The sequence below is a fragment of the Microcaecilia unicolor genome, chromosome 11 (genome assembly GCF_901765095.1).
Source record: "Microcaecilia unicolor chromosome 11, aMicUni1.1, whole genome shotgun sequence".
NCBI lineage: Eukaryota > Metazoa > Chordata > Amphibia > Gymnophiona > Siphonopidae > Microcaecilia > Microcaecilia unicolor.
Genome location: NC_044041.1, coordinates 12435385 through 12460752, shown reverse-complemented (window position 1 = coordinate 12460752; position 25368 = coordinate 12435385). Strand labels below are relative to the sequence as shown.

The window sequence follows — 25368 nt, the reverse complement described above, 5'->3', positions numbered from 1 at the left end:
GCACCTTAGTAAAAGGACCCCTTAATGAGAGAAACCGTCTGTAGCTTATTAGTTAGTCTGGGCACATGGGAGCGCTAAAGAGAGAAAGGCATTGCTGATCTCCTCTCTGTTTCTCTGCTGGTTGAATCGGTCAAAGGAATTTTGTTTCTTCAACACAACTTTAAGTATATGTCATACAATGACTTTCACATGTATCTCAGAAGCCAGCCATTGTTGTTGAGAGATACCCGCTCTTATAAGTACACTTGGGCTCAGACTCAGTCAAACTCAAATCTGGAAGTTTTTCAAAAGTAGATTGTATACTTCTGAATTGTAAGTCCATCACTTTTTGATATATATTCATTAACTAAAAGCCCTTTACAAATTTGCTGTGATTAAATATTTCATTAGCGAATCATTTTTATGTTTTGGGTCCTCTTTTTGTCTCCGCAAATATGGTAACCCTACTGGTTGTGCCCCCTGTTTTGGTGCTTTTATTTGTATTAATAGCAAGGTCATATAAAATGCAGAAACTTTGTTCTGAATTCTGAAGAAAAAACAATCGATGGATAGCCACAGATGTTAAGGATCACAAACCCTTCTTTCAGTGAAGATAGCTTCTTGACATTTGGAATTTTTTTTATTTATATTTTTATTGCATTTCAATTATTTATTTATTGCATTTGTATCCCACATTTTCCCACCTCTTTGCAGGCTCATGAATAGTAGAAACATGTAAGAAAATGTACATTTTTTAGTCAAGCAACTTAAATGTCAAGAAAAGGAAACATAAATTTCAATCAATTATATAAAACAAAGGAAATAGTACAACACTTTTAGACCACAAATGCTAGGTTCTGGACAAGAAACAAGGAATAAATTTTTTTTAAAAAATAGGAAAAAACTTTAAATCTAAGAGCGGTACCATGCAAAACGCTCAAAGCCGAATGTCAGCGTTACCAACCTATTGAACTTTCTGGTTTTGAGTTCGACTACTTTCTCTAGCACTAAGACATTTGGAATTTTAAAGTGCTGTTTTTCAGAAGAGTTTTGGCACTAAGGATTTTGTTTGAGGTTCAGTGACTGGTCAGTGCAAAAAAACATGATGGGCCTTATATTTATTTGTTACATTTGTATCCCACATTTCCCCACCTATTTGCAGGTTCAATGTGGCTTACATAGTACCGGAGAGGCGATTGTGGACTCCGGTGTAAACAAATACAAAGTGAGGTTGTGGTGAGATAAAGTTCATGTGGTATAGTCACATAAGGGAATCGTAGCTGGAAGGGTTGTGTTGTCTATTTTTTTTAATGTAACTATAACGCTTAAAATACAAATACTGCTGAAAATGCTACTGTGCAATATTAGTTTTTAACTCAGCTAATCATAAAGTCACTAAGTTAAAATGTGATAGTTCTAGAAGGCAATCTTATATGGCAAAGGGAAAATAACATGTTCTATTAACAGAACTAGTTTATTTTCTGTGTAATTTTGAGTTTGGTGTATGTCCAGAATCTTTGTTTTCCTTTCTGCATGTGTTTTTCTAAGTTGCTTATTGGTTACCAAACCTGTGTTCAGAACCCTAGTGCCAGTTTTTTTTCAGGCTGTCCGCTGTGAGAGTCCATGAGATATATTGGAGATATGCTATACACAAATTGCAGGAAGACCTTAGGAAACTAGAAGATTCTGCATCCAAATGGCAGATGAAATTTAATATGGACAAATGCAAAGTGATGCACACGTGGAAGAATAATTCAAATCATATTTACCCGATATTAGGGTTTACCTTAGGTGTTGGCACGCAAGAAAAAGAACTAGGTGTCATTGTAGACAATATGCTGAAATCTGCCCAGGATGCTAGGAATTATTAGGAAAGAGATGCAAAATAAGACCAAGAAGCCTCTGTGTCGCTCCATGGTGTGACCTGACCTTGAGTATTGCATTCAATTCTGGTTGCAGTCTCCAAAAAAGATAAAGTGGAATTAGAAAAGGTTCAAAGTAGAGACTTGCACAGGAATGGGGTTTACAGGAATACTGTGGGGATGGAAGCAGTTCCTGGGGGGGGGTTCCCGTGGGGATGGAAACAATTCCTGGGGGGTTCCCTTGGAAGTGTACGCTACAGTTCTGCCAGCCTCTCACCTACCGAGTACCAAGTTCTTTGAGTGCTTTTTCTTCCTCCTTGCTTTAACAGCACAGATGTGGAAAGTCTCCATTAAGGAGGTGGTGGAGACACAAATGGTGATGAAATTTAAAAAGGAATGGGATGAACAAAGAGGATCACTAATTAGAAAATGGAAGTTATAAAAAAACGTAACCTTAAATGGCTGCATGTGTGTGGATGTGTCGAGTGACGCTTAGATGGTGACTCCGGCTGTTGTGAACTAGGGCCGATACTGGGCAGACTTGTAATGTCTGTGTCTCGTATATGGCAATCTGGTTTAGAATGGGCTGGAAAGGGCTTAGACAGCAACTTTAGTGGCTGGAATTTGAGGACAGTGCTGGACTAACTTTTACAGTCTGTGTCCCGCAAATGAGAAGACGAATAGGCTGGAGTGGGCTTCGATGGCAACACCAGCAGTTGGAACATAAGGATAGGGCCAGGTGGACTTCTATGGTCTTCATCTCAGAAAAGACAAAGACCACAATCAAGTATATAATATCACATTCATTGTTGATTTAATCATGCATTGATAATGAGTGTGACTGTTGGGCAGACTGGATGGACGGTTCAGGTTTTTATCTGCTGTCACTTGCTATGTTACTATTAATCCTTTCTGCTCCCGAGCTGATGCACAGACCTCAGTTCTGACACAGGCACAAGCATCAGATGCCGCCTGACCTACTTTCGCATGCATATGGCAACCTCTTGGCACACAGTGCCAGTGATTCAGAGACAAGTCTTACATGTGCACACCAGAGTGTTCCAAGTTCCAACTTCTGTTCCTTCCTTGCCTGCAGTGCTGGGGCTCGAACCCAGAGAGAGACAGAACACCAACCAGAATTTTTTTTTATGTACCATTAAATTCTTGCGGGACTGAGTGGGGACAGGTTAAAGTCTTGTGGGGTCGGGTAACATTTTTGTCCCTGTGCAACTCTAATTCAAAGAAAAGCAACCAAAATGATAAAGGAGATGGAATTTTTCACATATGAGGAAAGGTTAAAGAGGTTAGGGCTCTTCAGCTTGGAAAAGAGATGGCTGAGGGGAAATACGATTGAGGTCTATAAAATCCTGAATGGTGTAGAATGGGTAGACGTGAATTTTTTTTTTTCACTCTTCCAAAAAGTACAAAGACCAGGGGACACTTACTGAAATTATGTGGAAATACTTTTAAAACAAATAGGAGAAAATATTTTTTCACTCAGCATAGTTAAGCTCTGGCATTTGCTGCTGGAGGATGTGGTAAAAGCGGTTAGCATATCTGGGTTTCAAAAAGTTTTGGACAAGTTCCTGGAGGAAAAGTCCATAGTCTGCTATTGAGACAGACATAAGCTACTGCTTGCATGGAATGTTGCTACTATTTGGGTTTCTGCCTGGTACTTGTGACCTGGATTGGCCACTGTTGGAAGCAGGATACTGGGCTAGATGGACCTTTGGTCTAACCCAATATGACTATTCTTATGTTCTCTAATGAAACCATGTTGCCACAGATCCTGTAATCCATTAAATTCCAAAAGGTTTACTATTCTCTGTTTTAAAAGCATTTCAATTAATTTACTTATCACAGAAGCCAGACTTACCGGTCTGTTGTTCCCGTCTTCCTTCCGCTTCTGTGGAGAGGGACCACATGTGCTCTCCAGCCCTCTGGGACCTCTCCTGACTCTAGAGAAGCATTGAAAAGGTCAGCCAACGGAGCCACTAGAACTTTCAGTTCCTTCAGTACCCTCAGATGTATGCCATCCAGCCCCATCGCTTTGTCCACCTTTAGTTTAGCCAGCTCATCACAAACACAATCCTCTGAAAATCATTCTGAATGATTTTATTATTATTTGTTACATTTGTATCCCACATTTTCCCACCTTTTTGCAGGCTCAGTGTGGCTTACATCTTACCGTTAACGGCGTTAGTCGATTCCGGTCTGAACAAATACATGGTATGAATGAATACAAAGTGATATTGTGGTAGAATGAGGTACATGTATGGTAGGTACAATTGGAGGGAACTTAGAGAGGGAGAGGAGAGGAAGAGTCAGTTAATGTCCGTTACGGTCTTTGGTTATATTGTGTCACAAGATTTGACATTTTTCACCAGACTACGTGAAACAAAATCTACCCTTGGTCCAACATCTTTAATTTTCAAAGGCTTCTCTGATACCTTGATAACTGATGCAGTAGGTATCAGGCCGAACATTCTTCTGATCAAAGAGCTCTTTCATGACATTCCCTTGCAAGACTGAACAGCCACAGCCTATCCAAATAAAACAAGTAAAAAAAAAATCTGTACAACAAATAGGTTTTTTTAACTGTTCTTTTGCCTGCTCTTGTCCAAGGTCAAATGCTAGTGAAGCAGCACATTGAGCAGATCAGTAGACAGGAATTTTGAGAACTGTGTTACAGTGTACTGTATGGGACAAAAACTAGGCTCCCAACCTTCCCTCTGCAGCCTGTGGCATATACTACCGGAGAAAAATATGCTCACTGTATACCTTTATTGTCAATAGGTGATGGTGATGCGGGATCTGCAGTGATTAAAGGCGGAGTGAAAGAACATGTAAACAGTAGAAACCAGGATGACTGCAAGCAGATGTTGCACAGGTAAATGACATGTTCCTACTGCAGTATGAAAAAAAATGAGCCTTGTATGCCCAAGGTTTATTGAATCTTCGCCAGTGCAAGCAAACACTCTGGCCCATGACCTCTGAATTTTGCAAATGTGGGCACCATGGAGCAGAAGATTCTCTCTATTCTATGAGATGGGTGTGTCTGGAGGCGGCAACCTTTAGCTTCTGCTAGGTGGTGCTAGCTGGAGGATCCACAAAGGAAAGGCAGAGAAATGTGACCTTGCACAAGAGCCAAAGTTTCATGCACTGACTGTTATTCAAAGAGAATTTTGCAATTTTGACACACTTGTGCCGCTGATCACCGACCAAGGCGAAGAGGAGGCAAATCCCCTACGTCCTTGGTGTTTGAATGCGCGTTTCTCTGGTGGATTTTTACAGCAATTGGACTGATATTGTTTATCCGTTACGCAGTGGAATTGTCTTTCCCTGTGGTGTTTTATTAATATACAATTGGAGCTTTCACTCCTAGTGCCTCTTCTTTTCTGTGGAAACCCATGGGCCAGCCCTACTTTAGTAGACTTTGTTGTACGGCTGATGAAATCATGTTTTGAGATAGAAAAGGCTGTGATGTGATGATGCGATGCTATTATCTTATTGTGTATTGATACTAGTAAAAGAGGCCCGTTTCTGACACAAATAAAACGGGCACTAGCAAGGTGTGCCTCTGAGTGTGTATGTTTGAGAGAGTGTGTGTGAGAGCGAGAGACAGAGTGAATGTGCGAGTGTGTGTGACTGTGTGTCTGATAATGAGAGTGTGTGTGTGTGAGAGACTGAGAGTGTGTCCCCCCTCCCAGCTTCAGGCTGGTTGGTTCCCCTACCTCCAGCTGTCATGGTCGTGCCCTCACCCTCCATTCCTTCCTTCCTCCCTCCCTCTCTGCCACCCACGTTCAGGGTCGTTCCCACCATCCCTCCCTCCCACTGCCACGGTCAGGCAGGCTCCCGTCCCACCATCATTCATGCTGGCTCTGTGGCTCCCACGTTCTGGCTGGCTTGCTGGCTACCTGTCTCCCTCCCTCCCACTCTCCGACGTTCAGGCTGTCTGCCTGCTTGCCTGCCTCCCTCCCTCCCTCACACGTTGTTCCAGGTTCACTCCGTGAATCGCTGTTACCCTGTGTCTTATTTAGTTCGCGACGGTTTTTTGTGTCGGGACGCCCTGTTTATGTTTGTTGGTCCGCCTCCGCGCCTGTGCCTTGTGTGTTTGGGTACTCGAGAGGCTGCTGCCTCCCTCCTTACCTCGCACGTTGTGGCTGGCTTTGTCCGTGAATTTTTTTTGGGGGGGGGGGGTTCGGGACGCTGGTTTTATTTTTGTTGCTCCACCTCCGCGCCTGTGCCTTGTCCGTTTCACCCTCAACGTCATCACATTGTGACGCGAGAGCGGGGCGGGCAAACCGGATATGTATGCCACCTCAAGTTTCTGGCTAAGGCTTCATTAGAACGTTGGAGGTGCGTTTTATATAAAGAGATCTTTTTGGGGTAGAAGAACAAATGAAAATATTTACTACTACTACTACTATTTAGCATTTCTATAGCGCTACAAGGCGTACGCAGCGCTGCACAAACATAGAAGAAAGACAGTCCTTGCTCAAAGAGCTTACAATCTAATAGACAAAAAATAAAGTAATCAAATCAATTAATGTGTACGGGAAGGAAGAGAGGAGGGTAGGTGGAGGCGAGTGGTTACAAGATTATTTACATAAATCAAAGCTAAAAGACTTAGTCTAGGAACAGTATTAATAGATGTCTTGCAGACTTTGGCCTAGACTAGCGGGTCCCAAAGTTTTTTTTGTTGTTTATTTTTTTGGTTCATGGCACCCTTCGTTTCCAAGCAGTTTTTTTGTGAGCCCCCCTCCCCCACCAGGTCACACAGGTCTCTGAGCCCCCCCCCCCCCCCCAAACCACACAGGTCTCCATCCTTTTCTCGGCACAAATATAACAGTGCTATGGTGTCCCTATAACCAGCCCCTCCAAATGACACACTGATTACAGTTTATAACAAATTACTACTCCACCTATGAAAAGTTATTCCATTATTATACTTCCTCTGTGTACATCCGTAGGCTGCACAAGCTGGCACGTTTGAAAATATAAGTGAAATTAAATAAAAATGCCACCAACTATGTGAATGCAGCAGCTCATAGGTTTGTTTGCTTTGTTTTGAAGGGGAAACAGAGACTGACCTATTGGCTTCAACTTATTGACTTCATCCAACCTACTTGGCATCGAAAGCGAGTCCCGAAGGCCATCTGCTCTGTGTCCCCAGTGTCCTCTGCCCCTGCTGTCATTAACTTCCAGGGGCAGAGGACCGGCGGAACTGACCGCGCATGTTTGAAAGCTGCTGCTGCCCTGCGCTTGCTTTTTGTTTTGCCGCTGCTGCTGCTGTCTGTAGTAGCGGTTCAGGTGGTGCTGGGAGTGAGGTCAGGATTTGCCGCAGGCTAGAGGCTTTATTCTTCTAGGCCAAAGTCTGCAGTGGTCTGGTGAGAATATTTATTCTGTTGGTGTACCTGCACAGTTGCAAAGTGCAGGCAGACTCAAGACAAAAACCTGTCTTGTCATAGATTTGAGACTGGGACGCACCTCTGAGTATGACAATGATCCTAAACCAAACCAAAGTAACAATGTAGTGACTCAGCAAAAAGAACTGAGGGGACGATTCTTTTAGGGCTGCATCATTTAGGTGCCAAGAGTGTGTGTATATGATCAGAATATTGGCATATGCATGATGCTACTCTATAAAACGAAGCCTAAATGCGATGGCGCATAGTTTGGAACTGTGTGTACTCATGGATGGAGTTTGGGTGGATCATGGGGGATGCACAGTTATGCCTGTAAATTATAGAATACTGTGGCTTATGTGTGTGTTTTTAGCTTTCTGAGCACAAGTGTTTACACTAACTCTATGGCTGGTGTAAGTGATCACGTTTAAAATATATGGGGTAATATTCAGGCGGCGGTGGTGAGGATTAGCCCAGGATTTTCAGTGCCAGGCCAATCCGGACACCGGCACTCAGTATCCAAAGCTAATTTTTTACATTCTAGCCACTGGAGTTTACGCATATTCTGGCCAATACTCAGCTAGGACCCACATAAGACACATATACGCGGGCCCATCTGAATATCAGCTGAGACCCTCATAAGGTGGGTGTCCTCTGCTCTCCCAGATTCTAGTTCCCCCTGAGAAGCCCCCTGTTCTTTAATTCCAGAGGAATTCTGGGACTTGCAGTCCTATGTGTGGACGAGCAGTAGAATTCTGTTTGCAATACAATCCTAAACATTTGGAGAAGTTTAGCAAACGCTGTGTCATCTTTGCATGCCTTACTGCCTTGGATTCTTTGTAGACATCCAGCTCCTCTCTGACTGGTCCTAGCTTTCATTTATTTAAGTTGTGAGCAATCAGGGACTCATCTGACCTGATTTATTATTATTGCAGCTTAATTAAATTTATTACTGTAACTTCTATTCTCCTGCAATCAGGAATTTGCAATGACAGTTAAAAGTATTAGGATAAAAATTCCCCCAAATGCATTTGAGTAGGTTTAAGATCGGGACTTCCGTGACCCAGTGAAATCGAGTGATTTTCTTTTCTCCCACTTCTCTGCAGTGCAATGCAGTATGTCTAACTCAGGAAGTGGGGACTGTACTTCCTGTTGAGCTCCGATGTCACAGAGTTTGCTATTTAAGTCCTCCAAATGTTTAGGATTGTATTGCAAATAGAATTCTAAACTGCCCATTCATACTTAGGACTGCAAGTCCCAGAATTCCTCTGGAATTATAGAAATAGGACTGGCTCAAATCAAAAGAGCAGAGAAGTCAACTAACTCCAACTTACCAGGGAAAACTTTATGTTTCAATTTGTTTATTAATTTTCACTTTTAACAAGAATACACTTGTTTTGAAATACAGCAATACTTAGCTAATCAAAGTATTATAACTCTTCATATAAACAATAAGCAAGAAAAAATATTAACATACTTTTCAGAATCTTATCAAACAAAATAATCATGCTTACTTAGACCCCATTTAAGATCATGAGGCGATCAGAGTTAGGGAAGAATTTTTCATTTCTATATACAGAAGAAACTTAGTGGCATAATACTCCCATTTACTTAAATTGTTTACAATTGCTTAGAATCTAGAAATGATTTTAGACTTTCTGGTGAATAAAAGGTATATTTAACCTGACCCAGCCTAACTAAACATTTATATGGGTAAGCGAGAAAGAACAACCCGCCTATCTCTAAAGTTCTTACTTTCAATGCTAAAAAGGCTTCCTTAGCATCCCTCCGGACCGGACCAGGATTGGACTGATGGGTTGTGCTCGCCTACCAGCAGGTGGAGACTGAGAAAAAACTCTGACTCTAGAGAGCCAATAGGAGCCCTGGCCATGTGACCTTAGCCCCAGTATTTTCTCAGTCTCCCAGCAGGTAGGAAGTGAGCCCATTAGTCTCTCTCCTTTTCTCTTTAGATATTACAGATATTTGTGATAATTCTTCTGTGCCTGGAATCTTATTTAGAGGCTTGACAGGGTTTCCTTTCTCTTCTTTCTTTGACAGCCTCGGGGGTGTTAAACTCGGGTGTCTCGAGTCCACCCCCCTTCCTCCCCATCTCCCTGGCTTAGCAGGGAAGGGCCGTCCCTTTCTCTGGAAAGGTGTACCGTCTTTGGGAGAGGCAGCCACTTTTAACAGGCAGCTGCTTTAAAAGAATTAAATCAAATAAAAGGAAATTCAAAGAAGCAGCCTTTCTTTCCCCAGACTTCTAACGAGCAGGCAGCTCCAGTGTTTTATTATAATTGAGGGGTTATAAAAAAAAAAAAAAAACAGAAGAAAATAATTTAGTGTCTGAGACTTTAAACAGCGATTTTTCTCGTCAGATTTAATTTCCTCCATTTTCTTGCGTTTTGGTGGCGGCAGTTTAAACAAATGAAAAAAGAAAAGAAAGGTGCGAACCGCGTAAGCGCAGCCACCTGTTTTTTCCGATATGGCTTAAAAGTTCAAACAGCTGCTGTCGGTCAGCATCGCGCAGTTCACGCAGCCGGAACGTGTAAATTTTACTCTCCCTTCTAGGTTTCTTCGGGTCCAGTGCTGCCTCCGGTTTTTTCGGGGCCTTTTTCGCCGGCTGTTGTTTTTTCGCCGTTCCACTGGGCTCCACTTGTTCGGAGGTGTCGGGCGCGCTGTCGATCGCCACGGGGCCAGTGGCGCAAACGGCGGCCATTTTGTTTCTCCCTCCATCTTATCAGTCGGGGATCTCTCTGCTGAAGGTAAGGCTGCAGTTCATAGAGCAGTTCGGCTCCAAGATGTGTACACTTTTGTATGTGCTGAACGGCGTATTCTAAAATGCTCTTCACATCAGCAGGCAATATTTGGTTGAAAGGGGGCTCCTTTCATATATAGATATATAACAAGCTTTTCTTCTTTTAAATTTCTATGTATCACGGGGCTGTTAACACTAGTTTTTTCTGGTGCTCGGTCATTTTTCATTGCCTGGTGGAAAATCTACATCTTGATCATAATATCATAATTCATTTCAAGCATTTTCCTCAATAGCTGTAGTATTATACAGTGTTTTAAGAACTTTAGAAACTTTCTCTATAGGCATAGAGTAAATTTCTGTCTTTCTCATTCCCTGGTGAATAGGACTACATTGTCTAAGAGTCAATTGATTGGTACTTTGCAATTCTGACCATAATATCTTAGTTCCTTTCAAGCATTTTACTCCATGCCTATGATGTTATATAGTGTTTTAAGAACTTAACAGACAATCACTCTCAATGGCTGTAGTGTTATACAGTGTTTTCTTTTTCCGACTTTAAGAAGCCTTCTCTAGAGGCATACAGTATATTGTTCAGATGCCATGGGGATATATCAGCTCTTTCATATTCTCTGAGGGACAGTCCTGTCTACCAAGCTCCCAATCACTCAGCTGCCTTAGCAGGCATGCTTTATTCATGTCTTCCCTTCTTTTCCAACTGCCTTGAAGCCTCTCATATTTCATTTTAGCTTTCTTCTGGTTTTTACGGGACATATGGTCACTTAGAGAATAAAGTCATCCTTTCACTTAAAGATAGTGGACGGTCCTCAAACCATCTACTCGTGTTTGTCTCTACTCTATCAGTTCAGCATTGGCAGATTATAAACATCCTGGTTTGGTCCAGTATGCCTATACATACCATCTGCTATCTCTTCCTCTTCCTTAGAGACCTGATGTTATATCAAGCTTTCTTGAATTCAGATACAGTCTTGTCTACACTGCCTTCACCAAGTGGCTGTGGCACAACTTCACTTTTTTCGTTACAGGTAATTTCCAAGTTTGTCCTTTGGAGTGAAGGCGCATAGAATGAAAATGAGTGTTCTTTCAATTGGAAGGGGATTCACTCACTTCCTGTGTATTTATGCCATAGGTACATAAGTATGGTTATGCTGGGTAAGGCCTAAAGTCCATCAAGTCCAGCATTCATATCTAATGGGCATAGGTACATAAGTTTTGCCATTCTGGGGAAGCTCAAATGTCCACCTTTCTACAGCCAGAACAGTATTAGAGAAAAAACCCCCCCCCCCAAAAAAAACCTCTCACGAGAGTATCGAACAGAAATCTCTGCTCCAAAAGCAAAGCTTTGCAGTAATTCTGCAAACTAACGCATACAATATTTGCCATGGCTGTTCACCACTAGGAACACCGGGGACCCTGGGCCTAGGTTCGGTGTTTTAACCTGAAACAAGCTCAACATTCATATCTATTGGGTGTGAGTCTGGTACTACTACTACTACTTAACATTTCTAGAGCGCTACTAGGGTTACGCAGCGCTGTACAAATTAACAAAGAAGGACGTTCTCTGCTCAAAGGAGCTTACAATCTACATCTCAGTGAGGGAGTACGCATGACCGTGGTACGTGGATTACTGGTATGTGGATTAAGAAATTACGTTCATACTGGGACAATTCTTTTCTGTCCGGAGCGTACTACCATAGCATCTATATTCAGAACTTACCCAACTATGGAACGCCATAGAGATAGGGTTGGAGTTTGTAGCCCTATTTAACTGGTGTCCTTGGTCACCCTTCCTCTTCTCCTCAGGATCCAGAGAATGGCTAGTTTTTTGCTTATGCATTAACCGGTCATTTTCAGCAGTACTCTCTCTTCCGTTCTTTTATAGATCTAAGAGGATGTTCATTGCGCTCTTAGGGTCATTTTATTCTTACCTAGACGACTACCTAATTGGAGAAAGTCTTATCAGCAGAGTTCTCAGGTCACGCACCGGGTGTTGCATTTCTTACAGTCTCTAGGTTGGGTGGTGATTGTAGCCAGGCCTCTCATTTGATCTCTCATCAGATATCTCTGATTTTCTCTTTGTTTAGTCAGGTTGGCGCACAGTCTTTTGTCTCCTCTGCAAACATCTCAGTTTATATTTTTCTTGGTGACCTTGGGCCTTCGGCCATTTCCTCGCTCTATTCTGCAGAATGCAATTTTACTTTCTAATGCCCAAGAAGGAATTTTCCTTCATCCTATTGCGAATCTCAGGGTCATCAATCACGCTATTTAAGTGTCATCTAGTTATCTCAAGAACCTTAGTTCTGGCATTGGGATGCTTCGTGCAGTACACTTTTTGGCAGAAGCTTGTTTGTATATATTTTTTTTCTGGGGGACCTCAGCAATTCGTTTTACCTTCGGGTGAATTTTGTTTTCCCTACTGACAAACAAGGCGGAGAGAGCTATGTTGGTCCTTGCCATGGCAATGGGTTAGGTCATCCGCCAAGGAGGAGTTAAGAGTATACTCTTGAGTTTGTACTCATTTTTTCTTAGTTGTGTCACCCTGCATTTAGGTGAATGGACTCTCATTTTTTCAGCCTTACTTCCTCACTGCGACACTTCAGGGCTATCTCTTTTTGCCTTCAGGCTCACGAACATTTCTTGCTTCTTCCGTTCAGCAACAGTCTTGACGGAGACAGGGACAGATGCCAACGTCCAGCAGGGGTTTTTCAACCTTCTTTATGCGTTTCTTCCGTCATCTCACTAGGTGTTTACGCAGAACCAAGGCACCCTTCTACATCCGGACCCCCAGTCACTCAAACTTATGGCGTGGTTACTGGGTCCGCAACATCTTTGATATTTTCGCAGGAAGTACTTCAAGTTTTAATTGCTTCCAGACAGAAATCTACATTAAAGTCCTATGAATCAAAGTGGCGACGGTTCACTCTGTGGTGCTCCTCTCGCCACTTCATTCCACAAACAGTATCCATTTTGCATGTTTTGGAATATCTTCTGCATCTTGCGAAATCTTGTCTGTCTTACTCATCCATTAGAGTTCATTTGGCAGCTCTATCAGTGATGCATGATACTGTTGACAACCGCACGCTTATGCAGCATCCACTGTCAAAGCGGTTTCTTAAAGGAGTCCTGCACCTGTACCCCCCGCTTCGTCCATCAGCTAGGTGAACTAGGTGAACAGACTCTTAAAGTTCTGTTTTCTAGTAGCCATAACGTTTTCTATAAAGTTTTCCTCTTCAAGCAGTGTTTCCTAGTAGCCATTGCAGCAAGTAGATCTATGTGTGGAATACTTCTACGGTTGGTAACTTCTTTTCGGTCTGCTGTAGTTTAAAGTTTTCACCTTTCCCAATCGGTTTTTTCTTATTGGTTTTGTCCTTCTAGCCAGTAGGCGTAAAAGTTTTTCATTGTTTCTAACCCGCTATATCGCGAAGGATCAAGGAAATGAGAATGTCTATTTCTCTTCTGGCTGAGAGGGCAGTTCCACAGCGTATTACAACATATTCCACAACTTCAGAAGCGGGCTCTATTCTTACTACGGCGATTTTTGGTGCTCTCGGTGCACATTGGTAAGTTGGCAACTTAGTCCTAGTTTCATTTTATTTTGCTCATTGGGACACACTACATGTTAGTTGTCGCCAGGTGGACTATGCAGCATGAACATTTCTCTGCAGTTTTCATAGGGTCCCTCCCTTCAGATTACTGCTTTGGTACTTCCCATCAGTCCAATCCTGGTCCGGTCCGGAGGGATGCTAAGGAAGGAGAAATTAGATCTTACCTGCTAATTTGCTTTCCTTTAGTCCCTCCGGACCGGACCAGGCCCCTCCCATGTTCTCTCTACTCTTTAGCTTCTTTTATTAAGTAGGAAGTGTATTCAGTAGGAAGTGTATTCATTCCTTTACGATTCGTGGAACAATACTATATATATACAGAACTTTACGTGGTCTATACCACTTCTCTGGTGGTTGCTGGTGAGCTCAATTGTTGGAATCTATCTATAAAACCTTAAATACGCCATACCACTTCTCTGGTGAGAGTTGTGGCTGAGCTCAGTTGCTGGAATATCTATAAAACCTTAAATATGATTTTCCACTTTTCTGGTGAGAGTTGCTGGTAAGCTCAGTTGATGGAATATATATAAAATCTTAAGTGGGCCATACCACTTCTCTAGTGAGAGTTGCGGGTGAGCTATATTATACGTGAGCCATACCACTTCTCTGGGGAGAGTAGCTGGTGAGCTATATTACATGTGAGCCATATCGCTTCTCTGGTGAGAGTTGCTGGTGAGCTATAGTACAAGTGAGCCATACCACTTCTCTGGTGAGAGTTGCTGGTGAGCTGTAATACATATCGGGCCATACCACTTCTCTGGTGAGAGTTGCTGGTGAGCTCTGATACTTGGCGTTGCCGAGTGCTTTGTGGCTGCTAGGATTCCATACGGCACAGAAGGTCTTTCTTTCTTTCCTGCTTTGTTATTCAAATACTGAGGCTAAGGTCACATGGCCAGGGCTCCTATTGGCTCTCTAGAGTCAGAGTTTTTTCTCAGTCTCCACCTGCTGGTAGGCGAGCACAACCCATCAGTCCAATCCTGGTCCGGTCCGGAGGGACTAAAGGAAAGCAAATTAGCAGGTAAGATCTAATTTCTCCTTTCCTTCTTTGCTGGGTCGATTTTGTAACATCGGGGAAGATTTGTACTTTTACCCCACCAAAGGAAGTTTGTAAATTTTTAAAATAGAGTCTCATAATATTATTCAAGTCCTGTTCAAAAATGAAAGAAACTATCAAAGTTGACCGCTCTGCTTTTTCGTCCACTGTAGATTCTAGTATTGCTGATATATTTTCGAGGTCTAAATTAGCTTGTAATTCGTCTTGTTTTTTCCCTTTCTCTCCTCTGGGATTAGGAATATAGTAAATCTTATTTACAGGCGGCATCGCTTCCAGGGGTATTTTTAAGACTTCATTTAAATATCTTTTAAACAAGTCATAAGGATTAATCCCCGGGAGTTTGGGGAAATACAACAGACGCAAATTTAATCTTCTGTTAAAGTTCTCAATTTGTTCCAACTTTCTTCGAATATCTGCATTGTCTTTAACCAAACCAAATTTAAATTCTTGAAAAGAGTCTGCTTTATTCTGAAGATCAATTACTTTTTCAGCAAAATCTGTTTTTAACTGGTCAACTTTAAAATTCAATTCTTGGAATTTTTTTTTCAAAAGCACTCACTTCTCCTGATGTTCGTTGTAGTGTCACATCCATTTTATTCAGCATTGTCCATATCATTGCCAGATTTACCTCCTTCGATGTTCCTATTGATCTTTCTTCTGCTGTCGGCGACTTCCCCGACGTTTCCCGCCCTCCACAAACAGTTTCGCCCGCAACACTTCCGGTAGGGCGTCTCTGCTCCTCGGGCTCCGTCGTAGACGCCGGGCATGGAGGTTTCTCAATTGCAGGTGGAGAAAGAGATATTTCTTCGCCTTGCAGGGCCTCCGCTTCCCCAGAGATCCCTGCTAAAGGCTCCGTATCTCCTGTTGTATGGGAGACTGGCACAAAAAAATGCCCGATACCCGACAAAGGCACCGTGGGAGTCGAGGTAGGTGGGGGAACTACCCGCGTTACCCCTTTTCGTTTTGTATGTGGCATTCTGCTATAGAAGTATTTTTTCTGCCGAATCGGGCTCAGAGCTGCTTTCCGTGCGTCTTACTATGCCGCCATCTTGGATCGCCTGTCTCGGGAAAACTTTAAACCAAACTTGGGATTTAAATTTCCATTTTGTGGCATTCTGGGATGAGTAATCCTGTATTTGCAGAGACAACAACGAAGGACCACATTCCTCAGAATACTTAGCATTAAAAACCATGCTGCTGATGACTGGGATTTAGGGCCATTGTTACTTACATGCAGTACTATTAATGTGCCTCATTTTATACAGTAGCACCTATGTACTAATAATATGAGTTAGTATTAAAATAATACACATTAACAGTAGCACATGCTAGTAACTACAGCCCTGGAGGGGTTATGAATGTGGGCTCCATAAAGATGTTATTTTACTGTTAACCCAAGTTATTAGTAACCGTGTCTCACTGCATAAAATGGGACTTGTGCTAAAATAGGACGAGTTAGTGGTGAAATAACACGTCTTAACAGCAGCCCACGTTCATAACTTCCCTCCTTAGTGTGAAGAGTTTCAGTCTCTGGTAACCAGAGCTGATCTTGTGATGTCATAATGCCTCATTCCACCAATAAGAGTCAACCTCATCAGTGATGTCACAATGGCTTGACTGTCCCACACTTAGGCTCACTTATTACATATAGCAGTGTTTAACACCAGCTTTGGTAGTAGAACAGCTCTTTGGTTAGAGGGGTTAATTCTAACCACTGTCCCTGCCCTATGAATTCTTGCTGAAGCCATGTGGAGCAAACAGTTGGGCTATGGCTCTGGGTCCACCCCATTTCTCTGCCCATATATAATGTTATTGGTTTTGTCCTTTGTGTATGATCAGACAGGCAAGGGACTAATGGGGTGTGTGTGATCAGATGCTGGATAGCCTGGGACAACTTCTCTATCTTTATGTATTAGAATTTAGCCGAGATTGGTTGGCAGAGCCCGTAATGGGAGGCAGGGATAGTGCTGGGCAGACTTATACGGTCTGTGCCAGAGCCTGTGGTGGGAGGTGGGGCTGGTGGTTGGGGGGCGGGATAGTGCTGGGCAGACTTATACGGTCTGTGCCCTGAAAGGGACAAGTACAAATCAAGGTAAGGTATACACAAAAAGCGGCACATATGAGTTTATCTTGTTGGGCAGACTGGATGGACCATGCAGGTCTTTTTCTGCCGTCATCTACTATGTTACTATGTTAGCAGTGATTTCCATTTCTAGAGACATTCTTTTTTTCTTTAATTAATGGGATACATTATCAATGTGGGCTACTGTTAAGATGTGCTATTTTACACTAACTCATATTATTTTAGCACAGGTCCCATTTTATGCTGTGAGACCTGTTTATTAATAACTGAGGTTAACAATAAAATAACACATCTTAACAGTAGCCCGCATTCATAACTTCTTTCCTTGGTGTGAAGAGTTTCAGTCTCTGGTAACCAGAGCTGATCTTGTGATGTCATAATGCCTCATTCCACCAATAAGAGTCAACCTCATCAGTGATGTCACAATGGCTTGACTGTCCCACACTTAGGCTCACTTATTACATATAGCAGTGTTTAACACCAGCTTTGGTAGTAGAACAGCTCTTTGGTTAGAGGGGTTAATTCTAACCACTGCCCCTGCCCTATGAATTCTTGCTGAAGCCATGTGGAGCAAACAGTTGGGCTATGGCTCTGGGTCCACCCCATTTCTCTGCCCATATATAATGTTATTGGTTTTGTCCTTTGTGTATGATCAGACAGGCAAGGGACTAATGGGGTGTGTGTGATCAGATGCTGGATAGCCTGGGACAACTTCTCTATCTTTATGTATTAGAATTTAGCCGAGATTGGGTGGCAGAGCCCGTAATGGGAGGCAGGGATAGTGCTGGGCAGACTTATACGGTCTGTGCCAGAGCCTGTGGTGGGAGGTGGGGCTGGTGGTTGGGGGGCGGGATAGTGCTGGGCAGACTTATACGGTCTGTGCCCTGAAAGGGACAAGTACAAATCAAGGTAAGGTATACACAAAAAGCGGCACATATGAGTTTATCTTGTTGGGCAGACTGGATGGACCATGCAGGTCTTTTTCTGCCGTCATCTACTATGTTACTATGTTAGCAGTGATTTCCATTTCTAGAGACATTCTTTTTTTCTTTAATTAATGGGATACATTATCAATGTGGGCTACTGTTAAGATGTGCTATTTTACACTAACTCATATTATTTTAGCACAGGTCCCATTTTATGCTGTGAGACCTGTTTATTAATAACTGAGGTTAACAATAAAATAACACATCTTAACAGTAGCCCGCATTCATAACTTCTTTCCTTGGTGTGAAGAGTTTCAGTCTCTGGTAACCAGAGCTGATATTGTGATGTCATAATGTCTTATTCCACCAATAAGAGCCAACCTCATCAGTGATGTCACAATGGCTTGACTGTCCCACACTTAGGCTCGCTTATTACATATAGCAGTGATTTCCATTTCTAGAGACATTCTTTTTTTCTTTAATTAATGGGATACATTATCAATGTGGGCTACTGTTAAGATGTGCTATTTTACACTAACTCATATTATTTTAGCACAGGTCCCATTTTATGCTGTGAGACCTGTTTATTAATAACTGAGGTTAACAATAAAATAACACATCTTAACAGTAGCCCGCATTCATAACTTCTTTCCTTGGTGTGAAGAGTTTCAGTCTCTGGTAACCAGAGCTGATATTGTGATGTCATAATGCCTCAGTCCACCAATAAGAGTCAACCTCATCAGTGATGTCACAATAGCTTCATTGCCCTACACTTGGCTGACTTTTATTACATATAACGGTGATTTCCATTTCTAGAGACATTCTTTTTTTCTTTAATTAATGGGGGAAGTTATCAGTGTGGGCTACCATTGTTTTATTTTACTGTTAACCCCAGTTCTTAGTCACTAGGGCTCATTGTATAAAAGAAGACCTGTGCTAAAATCGCACGAGTTAGTGGTAAAATAACACATCTTAACGGTATCCCATGTTGATAACTACACCCCTTAGTTGGTAGATGTGGTGTTTCTTGTACTCATTTGGCTTCTTTCAACCCCTTTTAAATAGAGGATCCTCAGATTTGTGGCTCTGGGTAAAATGTTTACAGTTTATATATTTCTATATTTTGCAGGGGGGAAAAAAGCATGGAACAGACAAACTTCCATCTTTCCAAGGAGTCTGCCAGACCTTTGAATATATGTCCACTTGGACCAGAAGGATATCACCAGAGCTCTGCCATCACCTCCTTAATGATTTAACTTTCTTCCTTTGGTGGTAATGCAGCTTCGAGCCTGTCTCAGAGGAATCTCAGGGCTGGAGGCACCTCCTTTTGCTTCTCTCACTCTCATGGTTCTTCTGTGTTGTCTTGGGCTAATGGATAGCTGTGAAACCCTGGCACTAAAGTCAGACCAGCTGCTCCAGCATTTTCAGGGTAGGAGTCCATTTTATTGCATGACAGGTTTCTTCTCTCATCTCCATAGCCCCCACCCCGTTGCCTGATGTATATTTGGATTTATAGAATTTCTTTGTGTCCAAACAAGACCACAAACCAATCCAATTTTAAAGCAATTTGTACACCGTGGGAGCTGTGCAGCATTTCAGTTTCAAACCATACATTTTAGGACAAAGTCCGCGTGTCATTTCTACCCATGGTCTTTGTGTCAGTTGTGAAAGTATTTACAAACATGATTTGTGAAGGAGGTGGTATAGAGAAGGGCAGTATTTCAATCCCAAAAGGCATGGGGCAAGCACAGGGGATCTCTGAGAAAGAGGGAAGGATTGTAGATGTGGATGGGAAGACTTGATATGCTACATTGTCCTTATGGGGGGGGGAGGTTGGTTTTGGTTTTGTGGGGTTTTTTGTGGATTTTTTTTTTTTACCATCAATTAAAAAAAAATGAAGTGCATGATCTTTCTTTGCCATTATTTTCTGTGTTTCTGCATGCATACTTTTAAAGTAAAACTGGTACCCACGGACATTCAGACTTGTTTTCTTTTGTGCAAGTACTTTTTTCGTAGTAAATAACATGCATAGATTTGGAAAACGCAATCTGCATGCATCATTTTCCTCCCCAGACCTAAGCAAACCCCTGAGATTATTTCCTATGTTGTGGTTAAAAATCCATGCATTGTAGAATCCAGGCCTACTTCTAACAGCATTGGGAGGGGACAGTTTTCAGTGAGCCAGTTCTGTGTGTACATGGCTTTGAAAATTGTTCTCTAAAATTGTAGCTTTAAGCATGCACGGGCCACCTCAAAGGTGGTAATCAATCACACTTGGCTTGCGTTTGTCACCCAGGGCCTTGTTCATTTTCATGTTTCCCAGCAGCTGTGCAAGAAGATTATAGATGTTCTCAGCCATTTTCAACTGTAGACTTTTTATATGATTTCTTAAATTACTTTCTCCAGCTATCACTTTTCCCAAAATTTAACTTTCAGCTTCTCAGAAGATTGATTATATTGTTGGGTAGTGCCACATATTCTCCTATATCTTAAAAACTGTGAAAAGGGACTACTGTTCTTAAGATGAAACAGATGCATACTTTTATATGCTAAAAAAAATAAATTCTATCTGTGGGTTTGGAATAAACTTCCGTGCTCAGATAACTGTCTTCTTTTTTTTAATCCACACATCTAGAAAATTGAAATGTTCATAATAGAAATTACAGTCAAACTTGATGGTAGGATAACATCCATTAAGTTCTTCCACAAATTGCAGTAACTCAGCCAATAGTATTCCGTAACAAAAATGTCATCTATGTAACTCCCCCAGTATACAACCTTATCGTACCCTGGTGTGGGATAACCACACCTGATTCACTTCTACCTCATTTGACCACAACACAATCTTGTATTTATCATCAACCGAAATGGCAAACGCCATTACGGTACTTTGTAGGCCACATTGAGCCTGCAAATAGGCTCCCTCACCGGCCTCCCACTTAGCCATCTATCCCCCCTTCAGTCTGTTCAGAACTCTGCTGCACGTCTCATATTCCGCCAGAACCGATATACTCATATCACCCCTCTCCTCAGGTCACTTCACTGGCTTCCGATCAGATACCGCATTCAATTCAAGCTTCTCCTTCTTACCTACAAATGCACTCAGTCTGCTGCCCCTCACTATCTTTCTACCCTCATCTCCCCTTACGTTCCCGCCCGTAACCTCCGTTCACAGGATAAATCCCTCCTCTCAGTACCCTTCTCCACCACCGCCAACTCCAGGCTCCGCTCATTCTGCCTCGCCTCACCCTATGCTTGGAACAACCTTCCTGAGCCCTTACACCAAGCCCCCTCCCTGCCCGTCTTCAAGTATTTGCTTAAAGCCCACCTCTTCAATGCTGCGTTCGGCACCTAACCCTTACCGTTCGGTGAATCCAGACTGCCCCAATTTGACTGCCCCTATCGGACCGACTGTTCACTTGTCTATTAGATTGTATGCTCTTTGAGCAGGGACTGTCTCTCTTTGTTAAATTGTACAGCGCTGCGTAACCCTAGTAGCGCTCTAGAAATGTTAAGTAGTAGTAGTAGGTGGGAAAATGTGGAATGTAAATGCAACAAATAAATAAAATGTTCAAGATCCTCTGTCTTTCCTGGTATGGAGCTCCCTCCCTCAGCTAACCATGCCATTAGTTCATACAGGGCCGGTAAGCATATTAAAGACACTTCTTAGAAGCCATTTACCTGAGTAAATAGGCTGTCTGAAAATCATTTACCCTTTCCCCAGGTAAAGGTTTGCACTAGAATTAACGCATGTGCTTCTACGTCCAGGTAAAAATAGGGGGGACTCAACAAGATGTATGGTTTGTCATTTTCAAAATGACACATGGTGGTTTTTTTTTTTTTAATAATAATTTGTCATACTGGATCAGACCAAAGATCCATGCAGCCCAGTATCCTGTTTCTAAGAAGTTGCTAATTCAGGTCATAAGTACCTAGCATAATCCCCAAAAGTTGCAGAGTTCTATGCTAAATAGGAAGATTCCAGCAGTATTTAAAACAAAAAAAAATGCAAAATTATGGAACAATTTAGCATTAGAGCTTCACCTGGAGAGGGATTACCTGCAGTTTAGGACAATGTTGGTAACCCCTTTTTTGTCCTAGCATATGTTTGATAGCTTAAACGTTTTGTTTTATAAAATGTTATTGTGTTTGGGTTAGATTTTTGAAAGATGGACGGGTTATAATATATTGACCTTTTCCATAGGCAGTCTTCAAAGGAGCTCTAGTCATAGATTTTTTTTTCTTTTGAGACTTGGTGCAAGGTCTGTAGGTACATTTTACCTGTGCATTTTGTAACTACCTGCAAAGTTTTTTAAAAATTGCCCCCATGCTGAACTTCACATACTCAACAACACAATTAACTGGAGCCAGCTTGGAAGACCTGGAATTGTTATTCCTAGACATGGCATCATTAGAAAATGTCAAGAGATTGTCAGAACACAGCCTTGCCTGGATCAGCTATTTCCAATCTGCAGTAACATTTTGCATATCAAACTGTTTTGGAAGTCTATGCAGAAAACACAGGCAGTTAAGGGCTGAAAGCTGCTCTTATTTTACTACAACTTGGAGTGAGTGCGGGAACCGGAGAGAATGCTTTGGGTGGTCCGGGAGAACATGTGGACCTAAGCGCTGAAGGAGTGTCTTTGAGCCCTCCGTCGATAACGGTTCCTCCGAGACCTGGAAGGGAAACCGCGGGAGCGAGTGCACAGACAGCTGAATCCGGAAGTCGGTCCTCAGCGGCTGTGCGTGGAGACCCCCGTTGCCGTGTCGACGCCATTGAGAATACCATCTCAGGCACTGTTGTCTGATGGAAACCCTGACGAACCTTCTACCAGTCTCGGAGTTTTGAATAAACCATCGACCGTTACACTGGATTCCTTGTGGGAAGCGCTACAGGGACTAACTACCAACCTGCAGCAAATGACAGGTATTTTGAGGGGTGAAGTAGCGGAGGTAAAACTAATACAAAATGACCTAGTAACGAAAACTGCTGAACAATTTACAAAGATGGAGCATTTTGATGAAGAAGTTAAAACTATGAATTCCATTACACAGACATTGATGAAGGTCAATAGTCTCCAAAAGCGGAAAATCAGATTCGGGGAATTTTTTATTTATTTATTTATTTGTTTGTGACATTTATATCCCACATTATCCTAAACAAGGTTGAGTTCAATGTGGCTTACAATAAACAGTATAGGATACATCACAAAGAATAATGCGTAAGAAAGTAATTTGTTGTAAGAATCCATTTTTATAATGCAGTATCATAAACCTACTGGGATAACTATGGAAGTTTAACATTTAGAAAATCTATTAAAAATGAGAAATTGTACAAGAAGCAAAGAGAAGGTTAATGGTAAATAGAGTAATAACCAATTCAAGTAATAATTAATTGTTTGAGATATGGTCATTCTTTGTGAGGCTTTGTTTGAATAGGAACGATTTGAGGATTTTGCGGAATCTAGTATATTCCTGTATATTTCTTATTTTGGGTGGTAAGGAGTTTCACTATTTGGTTCCTAGGAAAGTGAAGTCTGCAGAGTGGACAGTTTTGTAGATCACTTTTTTGCAATTTGGGAGGTGTAGTCTGAGAGTTTCTTGCATCATATTTTCTTTGAGGTAAGTTTATTAATGGTACCATATAGTCTGGAGCTGTGCCATTTAGGATTTGAAAGGTAAAGGTACATAATTTGAAGGTGATTCTCATTTTGATGAGAAGCCAGTGTAATTTGATTAATAAAGGGGAGGCACTTTCAAAACGAGAGATTTTGTATATGAACCTGGCTGCAGTGTTTTCAGCCAATGGGAATAAGTCAGCATGGGTTCAGCAAAGGCAAGTCTTGCCTTACTAATTTATTAGGATTTTCTGAAAAACAAGTGGATAATGGTTAGTCATTTGATACAGGCGCCTGAGGAAATCAAGAAGTCCTGGGGTAGGAGGCAATGTCCTACTGTGATCTGGAAAGTGGCTAAAAGAAAGGAAACAGACATAATTTGCACTTTTTGAATTTTCCGAAGTCTCTTCTTATGCCAGCTCTAGATATGTTAAAAAAGTATTTTAATGAAGTACTAGGTATTGCCCCTGAGGGATATCCACCTATTACAAAAGCATTATATATTTCCGGAGCTGGAGAGACTAGATTGCCTAATCCCAAAATCTGATTTAAATTTAACAGAATTTTTAGAGTCCTCATTGGATGTTGTAACCGAGAGAACTACGCTTTTGGTTACTTTCGCATTGCAACTAGATCGGAATAATGTTTTCAAACTTTACTTCCGCCACACGAATTCACCGTTCTTGGGCTCAAAAATACAAGTATTTCCCGATTTTGCATGAGAGACTCAAAGGAAAAGAGAGAAATTCTTGTTGTTAAAAGAGAGAATATTACGTATAGGTGGAACCTTTATGTTAAGGTTCCCCTGTAAGTGTTATATTTCTTTGAATTCCGTTAATTATATCTTCTTTGAACCTGAGAAATTATCAGATTTTGTTTCCTCTAAAGAAAGTACTGCAGTAGTTCCTGAGTGATAGCGTGAAGCCCAGCTGCAATCCTCTAGGCTCTGTCTGTTTCAAAAATGTATTAATTTACCTACATTTATATTTCCTAGTTCTTGGATCAATACTATGTGGACTAAATTGTTATAGATTTTGCCTTTATTAAGGGAATTAATTCCCATTTCAGATATTTGTATTATTTCTAAAAGTGAATTTATGTTGATTGCATAAATGTATATTGAATAAATGTAAAAATAAAATAATAAAAAAAAACTTGGAGTGCCATTTGAAATTCTTTAGGTGTTTCGTTAAAGACCAGCTTTTGAAAGCTAATCTCTCCATTTTTGTTTTCATGCAGTGCATCGCTTGTTGACTTATCCGTTGTGCTCCCTGAAGCCCTCCCTGCTGTTCCTGGACTTACTGCTGTTCCTTCTCCTGGGATGGTGGCAGGAGCAATGCTTGGGCACTTTGCGGTACCTCTACCATGCCTTGCTCAGCACCATTGCTTCAGCTCTATTATACCTCCTCCTGATATGGCTGTGGACACTCCCACCTAGCAATGCCTGTGGTTATACTACAGTCCACCTTGCCATGCTGACAGCACCACGAGGCCAGCCGCCAGCATTGCGGTGGGGTCTCCTGCGGCGGATCCGGGCCCCTGCACTACCATGGCTGCTGCTTTTCTTCATATATCTTTCATTCTCTGAATCTCCATTCCTTCTGTATCTGAGTGGGGTGGTCTCAGGACTGGCTTGTATCCTTTCCATGGGCGTCACATGGGGGGGGGTTAGGCAAATGCCACCCCCACGCCCAAAAAATGGTTTGCTACCCCAGGTTCAGTGGATATGCTCTCCAGATCATGTTTTGAGCTGCTGTTCCAACTTTCCATATTCACAGATTCTTATAACAGCATTCTCTTCTCGGTGTTTTCTGGAAGAAGAATGTTCTAAGTTAACTACTACTACTACTTATCATTTCTATAGCGCTACTAGACGTACGCAGCGCTGTACACTTGAACATGAAGAGACAGTCTAATTAGGACAGACAAACAGGACAAATAATAAATAAGGGAATATTAAGGTGAGGATGATAAAATAAGGGTTCTGAATAAGTGAATAAGGGTTAGGAGTTGAAAGCAGCATAAAAAAAGTTGTCTTTTAGCCTAGATTTGAAGACGGCCAG

General features: G+C 41.9%; 1 protein-coding gene across 1 annotated transcript in view; it reads left to right on the top strand.

The window, feature by feature from the left end:
* Positions 1-25368, top strand: part of RHBDD3 (rhomboid domain containing 3) — a 39054-nt gene that overhangs the window by 1271 nt on the left and 12415 nt on the right. Inside the window, exons 2-4 of the mRNA XM_030218214.1 lie at positions 4638-4731; positions 18817-19116; positions 24545-24940. Coding sequence (XP_030074074.1) covers positions 18963-19116; positions 24545-24940 — 550 coding nt within the window. The 5' untranslated portion in view covers positions 4638-4731; positions 18817-18962. The remainder of the gene's footprint in view (positions 1-4637; positions 4732-18816; positions 19117-24544; positions 24941-25368) is intronic.